The sequence below is a fragment of the Choloepus didactylus genome, chromosome 1, assembly GCF_015220235.1.
Source record: "Choloepus didactylus isolate mChoDid1 chromosome 1, mChoDid1.pri, whole genome shotgun sequence".
NCBI lineage: Eukaryota > Metazoa > Chordata > Mammalia > Pilosa > Megalonychidae > Choloepus > Choloepus didactylus.
In genome coordinates, this window is record NC_051307.1 from 178,647,311 (window position 1) to 178,659,566 (window position 12,256).

The 12,256-nt window shown below is 39.1% G+C and overlaps 1 protein-coding gene across 2 annotated transcripts in view; it reads left to right on the forward strand.

Annotated features, from left to right (window-relative positions):
• Positions 1-11,917, forward strand: part of LRRC3B (leucine rich repeat containing 3B) — an 83,587-nt gene extending 71,670 nt beyond the window's left edge. For both annotated transcript variants that reach the window (XM_037828363.1, XM_037828374.1), the window contains exon 2: positions 10,663-11,917. In XM_037828363.1, the coding sequence (XP_037684291.1) occupies positions 10,824-11,603 (780 nt within the window). In that variant the 5' untranslated portion in view covers positions 10,663-10,823 and the 3' untranslated portion in view covers positions 11,604-11,917. The remainder of the gene's footprint in view (positions 1-10,662) is intronic.
• Positions 11,918-12,256: the final 339 nt, after the last annotated feature.

The window sequence follows — 12,256 nt, forward strand, 5'->3', positions numbered from 1 at the left end:
GACATCTTTTTCAGCAGTACTTTTATATTACTTCATTTTTTGTATTGATTGCCGTAATTTAATCAGTGTTTTAGTGATGGATATTTTGGTTAATTCTAGGGTTGTTTTTTTTTTTTTTATTCCTTCTTTTTTTTCTTCTTTGCTATAACAAACAATGCCTCAATGAAGAAACAACCTTGTACATATATTTGTCACAGTTGTGTTTTTAATGGAAGGGAAAAAACGCAAAACATAAAGGATGTCATTTTCCCCTAATGACTCCTCTTGGGAAAAATAGTGGAGTATTGCCAAAAAAAAATTATAAGAGCTGGAAATAAACAATAAACAGTTTTTAAAAATGTAGATTCTTAAACAAACAAAAAACAGCTCCCTGCCTCTCTGTTCTCCTCTGCTTTAACCAGGGAGCAAAAGGACTGAGCTGATGGTTCTCATCAGTTGTTTTCATGACCTAGACTCACAATGGCTGAAACCCAGAGAAGGCGACTCAGCCTCCTCGAGCTGCTACCTTCCTTGGGGATCAGCTCTCAGTAGCTTGGTTTTGAAGCTATGGATGCAGACTCTACATGCCCTGGACTGATGGCACCAACTCTTCCTCATTTTAAAAACATTGCCCATTATGTTACGTACTAATCCTTTCAATGATGTAGACCATGAACAGAATTCAGGTAAGTTCAGCATCTTCTGATGCAAGAAATCCCACCTCTGAGAATAGATACTTAAGATACTTAAGGAAATGATCCAAAAAAGAAGAGACACTGACTCAAAGCATTCATTTCAATTCCACTTTTTTCACAATAACAAAAGTGGGTGACAACCTAAACAACTAACAATATGATAATGTTTAAATAGATCTAAAACATAACCCCATTCACTGGGACAATATGCGGCCATTGAAATGATGAGGTTTATGACTATTTAAGACCTTAAAAAGACAGAAAAAAAGAAAAATGTTATCTAGGCTAAGATGGCAACTCTAAAATGATGCATTTACACCTCATTTTGTAAGGACTGGAAGAACAAAGTATTTGATTTGTTGGATGCTTAAAATCTGGATAGTCATTTTAATTTATTAAAATATCATCTGTAAAATTGATAACTCAGAAGTGCACAGAAGTTAATCTTTATTGATTTCTAGAAAGACTAAACCCTGAACAAAGGTCTGTTTTAGTCTCAGTCTGGGATTGACATATTGTCTTAAAGTGGCATCCTGAGTTCTGACTAGGCTCCCTTCAAACTCATAAGGATGTTGTCTATAAGTACAATGACAACATTGGCTCATTTTGTCTGGGATGGTTCCTGTTTAAGCCTGTTGTCCCAGCAGGATTGCCACCAGAGCCTCTTCCCTCTCAACAGTGTCCTGGTTTGTATAATAAATTATATGGACCCCCTCTCTGGAGGGACCTGCTAACCACATTTTCCCTCCCATCCCTGTTTTATCCTACATCTCCAGTAAGCATCATCCCTAGATAATAATTTAGCTTTCCATGGCATTGAAAGTCTCTCACAGATCAGTGATTTCACCTTATGTCTAAAGCTGTAAAAGAATATTTCTGCATCTTCAGTGAAATTTTTAAAGACATTGCCTACCATGTTGTGTTGTGGACTTTCACAGGATCTTTAAGAAATTCTAAAATTTAGGAATTTTATCTCTGCTAATAACTGACCATCTTTCACAGTATTAGATAATAATCATTTTGTAATTTGACATTGTTTTAGCTTATGCTTTAAGTTGTCAGGAAATTCAGAGCTAAGCCAGGCACTTGCTGCAGCAAATGTCCTTAGCCCAGTGCTACAGGGAGTCAGATAGAACTAGGTTTTAGTTCTATTCTCCACTTTTTACTGTTTTTGTATCCTGAGGCTTCTGTAACAACTTACCACAAAATTGGCTGCTTAAAACAACACACATTTATTCCCTTACAGTTCTGAAAGCCAGAAGTACTATAAAATCAGTTGCACTAAGCCAAAGCCAGTGTATCAGCAGGACTGTGCTCCCTCCAGAGGGACTCGTTCCTCAACTTTTCTGATTCTTGTGGCTGCCGGCATTCCTTGGCTTGTGGAATCACATCACTCCAGTCTCTATCTCTGTGGTCGTATTGCCTTCTCCACTCCTATGTCAAATCTCCCTTTGCCTCCCTTTTATAAGGACACTTGTTATTGCAGTTATAGCCCACCCTTAAATGAATCGCATCTAAGCTAAGTCTTTTTTTCCATAGAAGTTAACAAGCAGATTCCAAGGATTAGGACATGTATATCTTTTCTTGGAGGGCTGGAGGGGGGCATTATTGTCTGCAAGCCTCCTTTTGTCCTACAAAGATTCACATCCATTTCCCATGAATACTACATTCACCATATCCCAACATCCCCCAGAATCTCAACCCATTACAGCATCAACTCAGAGTCCAGAATCTCATCTAAATATCATCATCTCAAAAGTCCCAAATCTCATCATCTACATCATCTCAAACAGACTCCTCTGGGTATAGTTCATCTTGGGATGTAATTCATCTCCATCTTTAAAGTAAAGCATTTGTCCCAGTCTTTAGAACATTGTAGTTGCCCATGAAATGTTAGCCACTATCAGGGTTATCCCTTTCACACTTTTCCCTCAGTATATGATTTATGTTCTCTACCATTCCATGATTCCAGTGTGGCTAAGTCTTTGCATAGGACCATTCAGTTTCTTCTTGAAAGAAAATGAAGAAGTAAATGATAAATGAATAAATGAAAAATAAAGCATTGACTCTTTAGCAAAATAGGAGCAATAAAAGGAAGGCAGCACTCTGTAGGCCCACAATGTCAGAGAGAAGACAAAGTATGAGATGACGACTTAATGATGATGATGATGGTAGTAAGAGTTGTGCTCAGTTGTACTCAGTAATAGTAACTATTACTGAGAGTTTATCATGAACCAGAAGCTTTTCTAAGTTTTACATGTTACCTTATTTAATCCTCACCACACTACAGTGAGGTCAGAATGATTATCCCCATTTTCAGATGAGAAAGCTGCAGGACAGAGACACCACCCAGTTGGTAAGTGGCCAAGGCATGATCTCCCTGCCGCCCAATTAAAACCAGGACCACCCTGCACATGTCTCATAAGGCAAAAGGACCAGTCCTTTTTCTAGTCTCAGTGTTCATGGAATGCATTTTAAGAGAATTGCTGCCCATTTCCCCTTGGGTTTCCATTTTGTATTAGTCACTCTGAGGAGATAAGGCACACCCTGACTAGGGCTCCTAATACTCTCCTGATTCACAAGAAAGGGATTTCTTCTTTTGACATTGTTTTGTTTGTTTGTTTGTTTGTTTGTTTGTTTAAGAATTTCCCCTCTCTTAATTTTTCTTTTGGAAAAATTTGCAACTCTCAGAAAAGGTGAGAAATTCATGGAATGAACACATGCCTATCCATCACATTGACGTGCACCAATTGCGGATCTTTTGCCACTTGTGATTTGGCTCACTCTCCACATAGAGATAGATATAATTTTGATTTCACTGAACAATTTAAAAGTTTCAATTGTCATGACACCCTCCCCAGAATATTTTAGCAGTTACCACATAAGAAGGATTGTCTCTTTCCTAATGGAATCACGATAAAGCCCAAGAAATTTAAATTTGGTGCAGTAATATCTAGCATATGGTCTATATTCAGATTTCTCCACTTGTTTCAATGGAGAAATCTGAATATTTCTCCAATATTCATGTCCTTTCTGGTAATTTTTAAAAAGCATTGAGACTCAAACTCTTGCATTGCATTGAGTGTCACATCTCTTTTATCTTTAATCTAGGACAGTTCTGCAAACTGTTTTTCTTTTTTCTTTTTTCCCTTCACTATCCATTTGAATAGTCCAGACCAGTCATTCCATAAAATGCCTCAAATTCTGGATTAGTCAGATTGTTACCTCGTCAGTCAGATTCAGGTTAAATATATTTTGGCAAGAATAATGTGTAGGTGATGTGAGAATCATTTTCTAGTTGATTATGCTTAGGAAAAAGAAATGTGAGGCATTGGAAACAGAATGATCTGATGTTTTTGGAAAACAACTAAATACTGAAACCAATGATAGAGCCTAATTTTTGTATAATCACTGACAGTTTCTGAAACACATTTCACATCTATTTCTTTTTTATTCTTGTAATTGTGGGACTGATGAGGCAGCTAATATTGATGGTAGTCCCAAAGTTCTGGGGCAACCAAGGCATTGAAGGGTAAGTGATTTGCTAAGTTCCTGGAATTCATTCCTCAAGAAGCTGGGTTTGAATCTGTTTCTTGAAATTGGTTTTGGATTTCAGTTCTGTGCTTTCCCCACCAAGCCAATGAATATTGCCGCAGTGTAATAATATCTGGTGTAAGAATGACAATGCAGGGTTAAGCAGGATAAGTTTTTTTAAAAATGGTAAGTCACTCATCCAACTCAGAAATGTCATTCATTATGTGTTAGGTCTTTCTAAAGGCAGCTTTCAAGTTTCCCCTGGACCACCACTGGGTATTTGGGAGCCTACATTTATGCAGATTACGTGTTGTGAGTTTGCAAAGCTCCCTCTGTTGTAAAAGGCCATTGACAAGTGCTGAAAAATAGCAAAAGAGAAGCAGAAAGAAACCAAGATGGATGGATTCCCACTCAGTCTCCTGATTAACTTGCCATATATTGAATAATAAATGTGGATATTAGTATTATCTTTATTTCATATCCATATCTATATCCATAGAGGAACAGAAGATGAGTTCAAATAAAGTGTTGTTTTTGTTTGTTTTTCCAGTGGGTTCATGGGTAGGATGAACTTTTAAATCCACCATCGAGATCCACAAGCATTACATCAGGTAGGAAGGAGGCAATATGTTCATAAAAGTCTGTTTTTCCCAATAAATTGAGGGTTTGCTTAAAGATTTGTTTTGTGAAATAGGTTTCAAAAGAGGAAAAGCAGTGCCTGAACAGACTGAGATCTGGAACAAATGGATTTCATGTCATTTTGATAAAAGCTTTGTATCAGAGTGGCCTTAAAGAGATTCTATCAGAAGAATGGCAGTCACATCTGCCTTCACTGACTTTCCCAAACTTCTTAGGAAGCAGTCAACAGAGGCCTGGTTCGGCCTTTGAAACCCAGCGCTTGTATTTACAGACTCTCCATATCACAGTGTGGCCAGTAAAGGAGATGTAAGAACCAATTTTGTTGAATGGGGCCTGTTCTAGGGGACATCTGGGATCTAGGTTTTGTCTTTCTGCTAACCAGCTGTGTGACTATGAGCAAGCTGTTTTACTGCACCAGTCGGTGAGTTCCTCTCCTGTCCTAAAATAGGACTAATGCTTTCCACCATGTCTGTCTAACAGGGCTGTTCAGACATAATCCAATGAGACCATAACTGCAGACTTGCTCCCCCAACTCAGGTGTCTAAAGCAGTTCCCATGTGCAAGGTGAACTATATGAGGCCCTGATGGAAGTATCTGGTAGTAGATGGCTGTGAATGGCAACATAAAACTTACGAAATTTGTGGCAGGACTCTAGCAAAAAGTTGGATTAAGGGGTTGCATCTACAAATTTAGTAGAACAGCAGTGGGGAAAATTCCCTACCTGATTCATTCACCTGAATTCTTCAGGTCTCAAGTGTCCCTTATTTGAGGGGTGAGAATTATACAGATTAAAGGTCTATGCAATCCATACTTCGTACATAGAAAACCTGATATATAAAGAAAGCAGCATGTAATTTCTCTAACATGTAATAAAACTAATTTTGGAAACGTTACATTGAAAATATCAAGTACTCTGTCCTTAGCCTTGAAACATGCTCTAATCTTTAAGATTTGTTGTCTTATCATTTGCCCTTATCTCCCGGCCTCCGTTGCCTGATGTTTTGAAAAGTTCATTTCTGAGGCATTCAATTTCGTTTGGTTAAGTTAAGCCTCTGTCATTTTGTTTTATTATCCTTTTGATCTTTATTGTAAACAACAGCAGAACAACAAAACCCTGTACCACAAGAAATTAAAAACCATCCAGAAAGGTACAAAATAAAATGACACTTCCCCTTCACCCCTGCCAGCCCTCAATTCCACTTCCTGGAGTTAAAAGTACTATTAATGGTTTCTTAAATATTCTTTCAGAAATAATCCATGCACATACAAGCAAATATATTATATGCCTATGCATGCATATTTACCTACTTTTAAACTTTATTTTGCTTTTACGCAAATGGGTTTATGCTGTAAGCTCACATTTTTCAAGCTACTTTTTCTGGACAACTGTTGACATCTTATTACATCAACGTAGTCGATCTAACTTGTTCTTAAATTTTTACATCAGTCAATCTAACTATTGTGAAATTGTTCAAATAGAGTATACCAGTTTATCCTCTCATCAAGGGTTTGAGAACGCTTTGTTCTTCACACCTTCATTGACACTAAATATTGTCAAGGTGCCTGGTCTTAACCAATATAAAAGTATTTTAATTAGAATGTATCTTATTGTCAGTGAGCTCGAGAACCTTTTCTTGTAATTTATTGTTCATTTGCATTTGTTTTTCTGTGAACTGACTGTTCATGCCTTTTGACAATTTTTCTGTTGGATGAGTTTCTTATTCCTTTGTAAGAATTTCTTACATATTAAAGAAATTAGCCCTTTGTTTTGTCATTTTTCCTTCGACTCTGTATATGGCCTTACTTTTTGTCATGCAGAAGTTTAAAATTTTAAGTATTTGAATGTATGAGTTTTTATTGATTTGAATTTTGTGTCATGAATTAGAAGATCTTGTTTTGCTATTTTATGCTTTTTAATCAAATCCTCCTGCTTGGTAACAGAGTTGCTTGGAAGTTAATTGGAAGTAATTGGTACGTCTGACATTTCTTTCTCAGTCAGAAAGGGCTAACAAAAGCTCTTGGATTGGAAATGCTGAGTGTCCCTAACTATCTCCTAATGATGAGAAGAAAGAGATATGAAGCAAGACAGAGTTGTTAATCAGTCGTGAATGAACTCTCTTCTCAGGCAGTCTGCTAAGTGCACTTTTATTCTGGAAGCAGCATTTGATGGTTGCTGCCCAGGCACAGCACTAACTACTGTAGCTCAGAAACCTGAATGGCAGAAACAGGTGAGCAAGGAAGGCATGATGGGTTTGGCAATAAAATGGCTCTCTGTGAGGACAAAACTCATGTCTAAACACCACATCCAGAAGTATCATGGCTTCCTGATTGACCTAGGCATCTTTGGAGGGAATGAGGGAATGAGGACAGGAGAGCCTATGGAGTTGAGAATTGCAGGAGGAAATTAGGAGGTGGGAGATAGAAAAGATGCCTTTTAATTAGGTCTGAACCTTTGGTGGGACTTGATTGTGCCGTCTGCCTCCTTCATTCCCAAGAGACTGAAAAATGCTGAGGGGAGTTCCTGATAGGAAAGACAAGTGACAGGTGGAGACTGATGTTGCTGTTGTTGCAATTACCGTGTGGTACCAGGGCCTTTTTTATGTTCTACCCACTCATTCTAAACTTAGTAAGGAGTTGCTCTTTTTTCCCAGCAGCAAAGCTTGTTTGGGCAGACTTGACCAGAAACAGAGTGGGGGCGAGGGACGAGGGGAGGGTTCTAAGCTCATCTTTAGCTCTGGTAAGCCACTGGGTTATAACTGCTGTCAGGAAAAAAGCCACCTGTTTTGTCTGAGGCACATATCCTCATGTCTTCCTTTTCCAGCAGCTACTGTGGCCTACACAGTAATTTAAGGCAATGTCAAGCTGGAACTCTCTTCTCAAACTAGTAAAGAGTAGAGGCAACTCTTTCATCTTCCCTATTGAAGATGACCTTGACATGATATCTTTAGATTCCGTCTGACATCCAAGGGCTCAGCTCCCTACATCCTTCTTCCCTTATCACTTTGTCCTGCCTAAGGTGGAAGCTTTAAATACTGAGTCAGAGTAGCCCATCAATCTAGCCAATCCCAAAAGTTGTGTATTTACCTTTTTTCAAACATCATAGAGAGAAAATTCACTACTTACAGTTTGAATTCAACCTCCTTAAATATAAGGGTCGCCCTATATATTCAATCCTAAGAGACATTCCATCGAGCCAGTGGGTGGGCCATTTGGGGCATGTGGGACCCATAACAAGAGGCTTTGCACCCTGGTATTGAGAACTCAAGATGTGTCCTAATCATTTTTTTGTTTTGTTTTTAATTGAGTAGCCTCTGTCTGTGACTATGACCATTGGATTGACCATTCTGGAGAAACCATGACTAAAACTAGAGGAGCCAGCTGAGAAAGTTCCATTCTTCCTTCAATCTCCTAGGAAGGGGTCATGAATTTTCCAAAGACCTTCATGTTGTCATGTAAAACCAACAGGCTTCTGATGAACCAGTCTCTGTGTTAGAAATAATCACCATCAGGAAGCAGAAGTACAGCTTGACTCTTTAACATTTCATTCACTCGTTCACACGACAGATATTTATTTAGTCCTTACTCTATGCGAAGCACTATGCTAGGTGTTAGGAACATATCCAGGAGTAATACTAGTAACCACAGCTAACATGCATTGACTCTTACTACCTATTAGGCACGGTGCTAAGTGCTTTACATGGATTATCTCATGTAACCCTCAAATAAACCTTGTAAATTAGGTGCTTTAAAAATCTCTATACAAAGATAAGGAAAGTGAGGCTATGAGAGGTTGAGTAACTTGCCGAGGGGCACAATGCTAATAGGAAGTACTTTCCACTTTACGTTGTTCGTTTTTGTGAGACAAACAAGTCCCTGCCCTTGAGGAGTTTAGAGTCCAAATTAAAGAATACTTTTCTTCAGATAGACTCTTTTAATCAACCTCAGCAGGCATTAAGCTGGTGCACATTGTCGATTGGTAGGCATCCCTTAGTAACGTAGACTCCCTTAATTTTCTCTTCTCACATTCATCTCTCCCATCTCCACGTGTCCTTCTCATGACCTCTTTCAAGCATCATTTTCCTTGTCCTTCTGTCCCTCTCTTTCTTCTCTGAGTATCCTCCCCTCCACACTTTTTGTTTGTTTTTTTCTCTAGAAAAATTTCTCGAGTCCCCAAATGCCAAGCAATGCAATTTTAAAGGAAAACATGGAAAGGAGAGAAATTTTCACTGCAAATGAGATGAGCTATTGATGGATGGCTCAGTAAGCCTAGGGGTCCTCCTTTAGCATGCTCTGGCATTTAAGGGACTCAGGATTCCAAAAGCACATCCACTCCGTTCTGCTGTTGCTAATCTCATTTTTTCCATGATTAACAACCCAGTTCATTATGTTTTCAGCTCACATTAATCTTCTCTTCTGTTAGTTTGGTAACATTTGGAGTCATTTTCTTCTGTATTTATCCATCTGGGAGCTTTAGAAAAGATAAGTTTGCAGAAAGTCATCTGTTGCTCACTGCTGTAAAATGAATGAATGCTCTCCTTGTTTCTCAGATCCTAGGAGGAAAGCCTTCAAAGTCAGGTGTGATTGCCCCCAAAATGTGGAGGACACCCTCAGCTGACCTCCATGGGGCACTTAACTTGGACCAAGTCTATAGCACAAGGGACCGGACTGCAACATAACAGCCTCGGAAATCACAAGCAATTCTCCCTGGATCCTGACTGTCCTCTTAGAGCAGATGGGATTGGGAGAGAACTGTGGGGGTAGTGGAAAGAGTTATGAGATTAATGAGTCAGCATAAAGGCTTTGGCTTGGGTCCTGTTTCACCACCGACAAGCTGTTTGACCTTGGGCAAGTCACATATCTCTCCAAGATCCATTTGCCCCGTCTGTGAACCTGTCCCAAAGATGCCTGTCCTCTCTCTTTCAGAGGGCAGTTTTGAGGATTAGCCTGTAGTCTTATCAGTGCTTTTGAGTAGCTTTAAAACTAGTTTGCACATATAACTTAATTTTTGCAATTTCCGAAACCACTTCCAATACCAACAGTATTTGGATACTTCTAGTTGGAAAAAAGGAAACAGGCTATAAGAGAATTCTTAAAGGCTAGTATTTCTTAATGCTCCTCTTAGGTAGAAAAGGCTTGTGGGTATGTGTCATACTTTTAAGATCTATGGAGGAAGGGATATATTGTTTAGAAAACAGAGAATCATTTGGAAAATTAATTAAAGGCATCCTCACAGATATAATATAATCTCAGGTGGTCACAAGGCAAGCAACTCTTTTGGAGATTTTGGCTGTGAAGGTTGGAGTACATTCATTACTTCTTAATTTGAGTAAGATTTTTAGAGAAAATATTTCAAGTTGGGTATCCATTCTAAAGCCATGAAAGATATTCTACTGTGGATGTTAACTTTGATACTGGTATTATTTCTCAGTGCTGCACAAGTGCAATGCTAAATTGTATTAATGCATCTGTTACTATAGGAAGGGGAAGATGTAACTAAATTTTAATGCTGAAGAATTTAGAAGGGATTCAAGATGTGAAGAGGAGTCATAGGGAGGAGAAATCTGGATTGCTTGCTCTAATTTTGCACAATTAGAAACACAGCAACCTAATTCGGAAATAGTGTCCTCTCACCCAGCACCTGGGATTTGAGCTGGAGACTCCCATTATGCAGAAAACTCCCAGTGGCATTAATGGAAATTACCTGCATAACTAACCCTCCTACCCACATAGAATAAAAGATGCCTGAGAGCCCTTTTAATTGCACTGTACCTCCCTTTGCAAAAGAGCTAATTGCATCTGCTTCCCTTTCCTTTAGGTACCCAAGCAAGGACAGGAATGATGAAGAGACAAGTGTGTTAGTTGCAGCCTTTTGAACCACGCAAAGAAGGAAATCAACGGTGTGGACAGGGCTGGAACCATTGCTACATTTGTTGGAGTAAATGAGGAATGGGCTTGTGATTATGCTGACATTCCAGCATGAATCTGGTAGACCTGTGGTTAACTCGTTCCCTCTCCATGTGTCTCCTCCTACAAAGTTTTGTTTTGATGATACTGTGCTTTCACTCTGCCAGCATGTGTCCCAAGGGCTGTCTTTGTTCTTCCTCTGGGGGTTTAAATGTCACCTGTAGCAATGCAAATCTCAAGGAAATACCTAGGGATCTTCCTCCTGAAACAGTCTTACTGTATCTGGACTCCAATCAGATCACTTCTATTCCCAATGAAATTTTTAAGGACCTCCATCAACTGAGAGTTCTCAACCTGTCCAAAAATGGCATTGAATTTATTGACGAGCATGCCTTCAAGGGAGTAGCTGAAACCTTGCAGACTCTGGACTTGTCCGACAACAGGATTCAAAGTGTGCACAAAAATGCCTTCAATAACCTGAAGGCCAGGGCCAGAATTGCCAACAATCCCTGGCACTGTGACTGTACTCTACAGCAAGTTCTGAGGAGCATGGCGTCCAATCACGAGACAGCCCACAACATCATCTGTAAGACCTCCGTGTTGGATGAACATGCCGGGAGACCCTTCCTCAATGCTGCCAATGACGCCGACCTTTGTAACCTCCCTAAAAAAACTACCGATTATGCTATGTTGGTCACCATGTTTGGCTGGTTCACCATGGTGATCTCGTATGTGGTATATTATGTGAGGCAAAATCAGGAGGACGCCCGGAGACACCTTGAATACTTGAAATCCCTGCCAAGCAGGCAAAAGAAAGCAGATGAACCTGATGACATTAGCACTGTGGTATAGTGTCCAAGCTAACTGGCAGTGAGAAAGAAAGTAGTTTGAATTTGCAGTAGAATAAGTTGTTTACTTGTCCCATCCATTGTAAACATTTAACTTTGTACTTCAGTTTCTTTTGAATTATGCCATTGTTGAACTTTAACAAATACTACAACATTAAAAAACATTCATTTTAGTTTAGGTGTTCCACCCCCTTAATTGTACCCCTGGTGGTATATCCTTGAGTAAGCTACTATCCAAGCGTTAGTTAGATCCATCCCACTATTTAATAATGAAATTTATTTTTTTAATTTAAAACCAAATAAAAGCTTAACTTTGAACCATGGAAAACAGAGTGACTTATTGGCTGAGAAAACAGTAGTCATTCCACTTGCTTTAAAGAAAAATAACAACAAACCTTGTGGACCTAAAGAACTATCATAATACTATCATAATAGCAGATGTGTCAGTAAGCCCTACTGTGCACTGGGGAGCCATGGCTGAATTATCGACCAAGAAAAGTGTATTTGTCAGACTTTCAAATGCTGAGCCTTAGCAACCCCAGGTGTTAATGCACAAGGTGGCATCCTGCAGAGGCTTAAGGTGAGATACCTTTTGGTGTTTGCTGTCTAAAAGTAGATGTGTTTAGTAATAAACTATACTTACCGTGCTTCTACTCT